General features: G+C 36.9%; 2 protein-coding genes across 2 annotated transcripts; both read left to right on the top strand.

The window, feature by feature from the left end:
• The first annotated feature begins 882 nt into the window (after positions 1-882).
• On the top strand, positions 883-1,419 carry LOC135169223 (venom acid phosphatase Acph-1-like). Its single transcript, XM_064134009.1, has 2 exons — positions 883-1,179; positions 1,261-1,419. The coding sequence occupies exons 1-2, from the start codon at positions 883-885 to the stop codon at positions 1,417-1,419; spliced, it is 456 nt and encodes a 151-aa protein (XP_063990079.1).
• A 1,098-nt stretch (positions 1,420-2,517) lies between these two features.
• On the top strand, positions 2,518-5,078 carry LOC135169221 (venom acid phosphatase Acph-1-like). The gene is made up of 4 exons (XM_064133996.1): positions 2,518-2,767; positions 3,348-3,764; positions 4,195-4,527; positions 4,607-5,078. The coding sequence occupies exons 1-4, from the start codon at positions 2,570-2,572 to the stop codon at positions 4,781-4,783; spliced, it is 1,125 nt and encodes a 374-aa protein (XP_063990066.1). The 5' UTR covers positions 2,518-2,569; the 3' UTR covers positions 4,784-5,078.

Below are 5,078 nucleotides of genomic sequence, written 5' to 3'. Positions count from 1 at the left end.
GAAGGGTTTTTTTTTGCAGAAAGGAAGAGTGAATGCCGAGAAATTAGGAGTCTCCTTACGTGAGGCCTATGGGAATTTGTATGGCAATACGAAAATTTATATGCGCCCAGAGCGCACCGAGGAGGCAATTGAAACAGCCTCTCTAATTGCACATGGGCTTGTACCTGAATACGTTCCCAACGAAGATGTCGCCCATGGGAAATTCAAAAGCAACCAATGGTTCGATATAGCTATCCTCCGAATGGATCCGATGTACATGGGCTGGTTCCACTGTCAAAACTTTTCTCAATTTTTCGCTCACGATGCATTCGAGCGATATGGCGATATGATTACTGAACCCTTAGATTCCCCGTACAGATATCTGTTAAATCATACAGGAAGCAATGTGTTCGGGACCCTTCAAAGTGGAATTCTGTACCGTCATCTGCACGCGAGGGTTCGACTTTTTTCTTAATTTTCATCCCTTTTTATTCAACTAAAAGGAATTCTAAATTTTTCCTGTTTCCGACACGTTTCAAACACTACACAAATGTTTCCGGCGAATAGTAATAATAATAATGAATACAATTTCCGTAAAATTGAGTAGCGAAATACCAAAAGGAGATAATTGACTTGTCTCGCAGTCGGGAGATCATTCGTTTTACTACTTCGCTTCTGAATTCATGTTTGATTGAGGAAAAGGCTTCAGTAAAAATTTGGTTAAATTTTTACAAGTTCCATAGACCGATATTTGGATAATAGCCCAACACTTCGCCCAAAAAATAATCGATATTTCGGATTTTGATTATTTTCAAAATACCGCATCATCGTCTACATTCATAATTGACATAAAATACCATTGGATTCTTTTAGGAGAGCGCTGGCATTCCCCTAGAGCCCTGAATGAAGTACGCGTATCACGATGGGCTGTTACAGAAACTCATGATGGAGGAGTATGAGGCTCAGTCGACCTATGACATCCATCCGAATGGAGGTGCCCACAGCGGACTTTTCCTGCGTTTAGTCAACAATTACTTAGATTATTTGGACAATAGGAAACTATTCATTTTTGTTGGTGACGATATCCACATGGTCGGACTTCTCAAAGCTCTAGATGTTTATGACCAACACCATATTCCCGATTACGGTAGATACATTGCATTAGAACTGCGCGGAATCAATAGAAAATTGATTGTCAGGGTTGGTAGATATTTTATGACAATGAGACGAGGCGGATACCATTTTTTTTCGATGATATGACGATTTTATTTTTACATTTAGGTTGTGTATCACAAAGGCACGTCTTCCAGAGAACCACCTGTACCTCGGGTAATTCCTGAATGTTCGGCCACCCCGGACTGTCCATTATTTACATTTGAGAACATTTTTAATGATCGCATGCAGCTAGAGAGCTTTAGTCGACTTGATTGCCGCCGATAGTCCATAGATTCTTTGTCAATTTACGAATCAGTGAACCAATGTGTATTTTGGAAGGAAAAAAAATTGAATCGAAAAAATACCTAAAAAAAAAATCTTATTCTCTTGTTTTCTCATATATTATTTATAAGTGGTTTTGAAGATATACTTGAAAAATCATAATAAATTACATAAGAAGGACACACAAAGAATATACGAGATCTGTCCATGAGAAATCGGAAATTCTTTTCAAGAATCAATTTTATTCATCTTCTTTACGTCAAGAGATTTTATGGAATTTGCAGTTACACGTGGAATACAATACGATAAGATTATTTAAAGTTGTAAACTTCCCCGATGCATAGAATTATTACTTTCTGGAATACTTTAAAAAATAGATGAGGGAAATGATGACTCACGACATATAGATTGGAATTTGATTTTGTCTTTACGGCTGTATGATTTGGCGCTTTTTGATTATGTAATCATTATGAGTCACCTCTTTACAAAATAATAATATTATTTATCAATACTAATAATTAAGAGCCTCCCCTTCTATGTGCCTCTACATTTGTCTTAACGAAAGTTGTTAATTCCGGACCTCGCACAAAATAATACTCGTTCCCTGGAGTTTGCCCTAATACACCTCCGAGCCTTTCTGCAATTATCCACGTATTTCTATTAACACCCTGATGTCACGTCTCCCTCTCACCTCAGAGTGCCGATATCCTAACTAAGAGAAAAACCCCTTTGATTTGCCAATACCCTCAAGGAATTAAATTGAAGGCCTCTGAATATTCAGACCAATACCTATTCGAATAATGATTTTTGTCGCATAACTAAAGATTACGAGTAACATGTAGCAAAGTTGTCGTTATTATGTTGGAATCCGACAAAACAGTTATTATTGGTTCACGAGATAACATGTCATTGATGTTTTCATGCACAACAATCGATTGGAAATGTAAATGTATTTTTCATCATTTCGCCATATCATCTACGTTTTATTAGAAAACGGAAGCGACAAAAATGAGAAATTCCTAAATTTAATAGTCTCATAATACAATGGCGCTTTATCGGTCAGAATTTCTTGTCTACACTATTTAAACCAGTTGCGCTACCATCAGTCCATCAGTTTTCTGTACTTTCCCCGTAAATCAACAAGTTTGTAACGATGAAGCTCGATTACGCATGGACAGTAGTTTTTTTCATCCTACAATTAAAGTTTTCCCATGCAGAACTTTTGCTAACTCAAATTCTTGTACATCACGCAGAGTCTACTCCAAGTCGACTTAGTGTACAAGCTAAGTTTCCTTTCCTATCAAAAATCAATAAGTCCTACATACCAGAAGGATCCAACAGATTGACGAAAGTATGAAGCAATTATTAGTAATTGTGTCTTTGAACTATCGGTTTTATTCTATACCGACGCAGTTTACACTTTTATATTCAAATAACTAATCCAGGGCAAAAGTTTTCTAAACCTCTATTCTACCGAGCAATTTTTTTTTACCATAGTGTTAAGAATTCCTAGTTCACTGGGTGGAGCAAGTCTGTAGTTGATCGAAGTGGAACTTGAAAAAGTTGGTAGAGGTACATAGCAGAGCAAAATGGAACAGGACTCCCATATATTTAGGCCCAGGATAAGAAAACAATGATTAATCCGATCCAAGTTTCTCCCACTTCAAATGATCCCATTTAGAAAAAATAATCCAAAAAATATTTCTTAGTTCCAAGGCAAAACTTCACATGTTCTGTGAATTGGGATTTTTTTTTTGGATGTATAGAGAGGGGAGGTTTATTCTGGGCCTAAATATCGTGTCCCCATGAAATTGAAATTTTAGACCCAACATTGCACTATAAAAATTAGCTTAAACGAAACACCGTGTATGACACCATTTATCAAGGAGGAAATCAAATGCACAAGAAATTAATTTCACTTTTTATTACAGCTTGGGCGAAATAAGGCACGAGAATTAGGGGCATCCCTGCGTGAGGCGTATAAAAATTTAATTGATGCTAAGGAAATTTATTTCCGTCCGGAGAAAACACATGTATCAATTCAATCAGCGATGCAATTAGCACAGGGACTGGTCCCAGATTACGTTCCAACCGATCAAGAGATCGCCAACATGACGTTCAAAAGCAATTCTTGGTTCAATGTAGTTCGATTGGAAGTGGATCCATTATTCGTTGGCTGGCTTAAATGTCAACCTATTTTGTCCAAAGTTGCCGTCCATAATTCCGAATTGGTTGCAGACTGGAACAACTTCACAGAACGCTTTCAGCTATACTTTGAAGAATGCACTGGTAGTAATTTAGTCGGGAACTTTCGAAGCGGATTTTTGTTTCGTCAAATTCGTGCTATGGTTTGAAGCTTTTTCATTAACTACCATCATTTAATTAATTCATATGTAATTCATCATTTCATATTCGCGTTACCTTGGTGATCAGGAAGCCATGCAACTATATGGTTATCATGTTGCTATTATATCATGATTTTTATGGCTGTTGTGTCATTGAATTATCCGGAATGGATAAATTTTTCAAAATTATCAGGGTCAAAAGGGGCAAAATGAAATCTCTCCAATGGTCAATAATTCAGAATCTGCAGAAATATATATATATTGATATAAAAGACCATATTCCAAATGAAAATGCTAGAGGCACCAGGCTCTTGGTGGCACTAGCTGGGGTGGAAATTTCGCCCAGAATAGCTAGCATAGTCGACTTAACCCAAAAACTCACAGCTTGATCATGAATGACACCCTAAAATAAAATATACTAAAATCCTTTTAGGCACAGGTTGGCATTCCCATAGATGACTGCATCAAAGATGTATACCCTGACGGAATATTGAAATTACACGTTTTATACGAATATGATATCCAGTCTGCAACGGATGATTTCATTCGATACAATGGAGGCACCCAGCTTGCCTTTTTCTTACGCAATGTAGATAATTACTTGAATGATGTGGAAATGAGTAGATTATCCATTCTAGTAGGTAACGATATCAATATTGTTGGACTTCTCAGAGCTCTAGATCTTCATTCCGACCCCCATGTTCCTTATTACGGTAGTTATATTGCGTTGGAGTTGCACCACATTGATGAAGAATTTGTTGTTAGGGTTCGTAGTCATTGGAGAAAAATAACATGATTAAGAATCATTATTATCTAGACAATGAGATGCTTTTTTTTTCATTCAGGTCATGTACCAGAATGGCACATTTCCGAAGGAACCACCTGAACAACTGTGGCTGCCATACTGTACCGATGAGTGTCTGCTAGACGAATTCAACACAGTGTACCAAGACCGGATACTACGTGAGAATATGGCAGAACTATCCTGCAGGGCGTATCGCAATAGCACAGGGCAAAACTGATGTCAGTTTTTCCAAATATTTTAGAGCGGATCTGCCAGGTTCGATACGCTTGTATGTTAATTCAGTAAAGGTAAATAAGATAATGACATAAATCAATTCTACGGTAAAATCATGAAAAGATATTAGGCAACTCAAATCTGTACATCGAAGGGTGGTAGAGATTTTGATGTTTGTCTTGTTTGTAAAGTGGAGGAAGATCTACAAAAAATATGATGATATAAATTTGAATAAACTCTTTATATTTGGAGATATTGTTTGTAACCTTTGAAATTAAAAAATCAGTTCATTTAGTGAC

Source organism: Diachasmimorpha longicaudata, chromosome 1, assembly GCF_034640455.1.
Source record: "Diachasmimorpha longicaudata isolate KC_UGA_2023 chromosome 1, iyDiaLong2, whole genome shotgun sequence".
Lineage (NCBI taxonomy): Eukaryota > Metazoa > Arthropoda > Insecta > Hymenoptera > Braconidae > Diachasmimorpha > Diachasmimorpha longicaudata.
This window is presented reverse-complemented; position numbering and strand designations above follow the sequence as displayed.

Excerpts from the sequence above, each read along its gene's own strand:
- LOC135169223 (XM_064134009.1), top strand. The coding sequence starts at position 883 with ATGAAGTACGCGTATCACGATGGGCTGTTACAGAAACTCATGATGGAG. Across the intron at positions 1,180-1,260 it reads ATAGAAAATTGATTGTCAGG|GTTGTGTATCACAAAGGCAC; the intron begins GTTGGTAGATAT and ends TTTTACATTTAG.
- LOC135169221 (XM_064133996.1), top strand. The coding sequence starts at position 2,570 with ATGAAGCTCGATTACGCATGGACAGTAGTTTTTTTCATCCTACAATTA. Across the intron at positions 2,768-3,347 it reads GATCCAACAGATTGACGAAA|CTTGGGCGAAATAAGGCACG; the intron begins GTATGAAGCAAT and ends TTTTTATTACAG. Across the intron at positions 4,528-4,606 it reads ATGAAGAATTTGTTGTTAGG|GTCATGTACCAGAATGGCAC; the intron begins GTTCGTAGTCAT and ends TTTTTCATTCAG.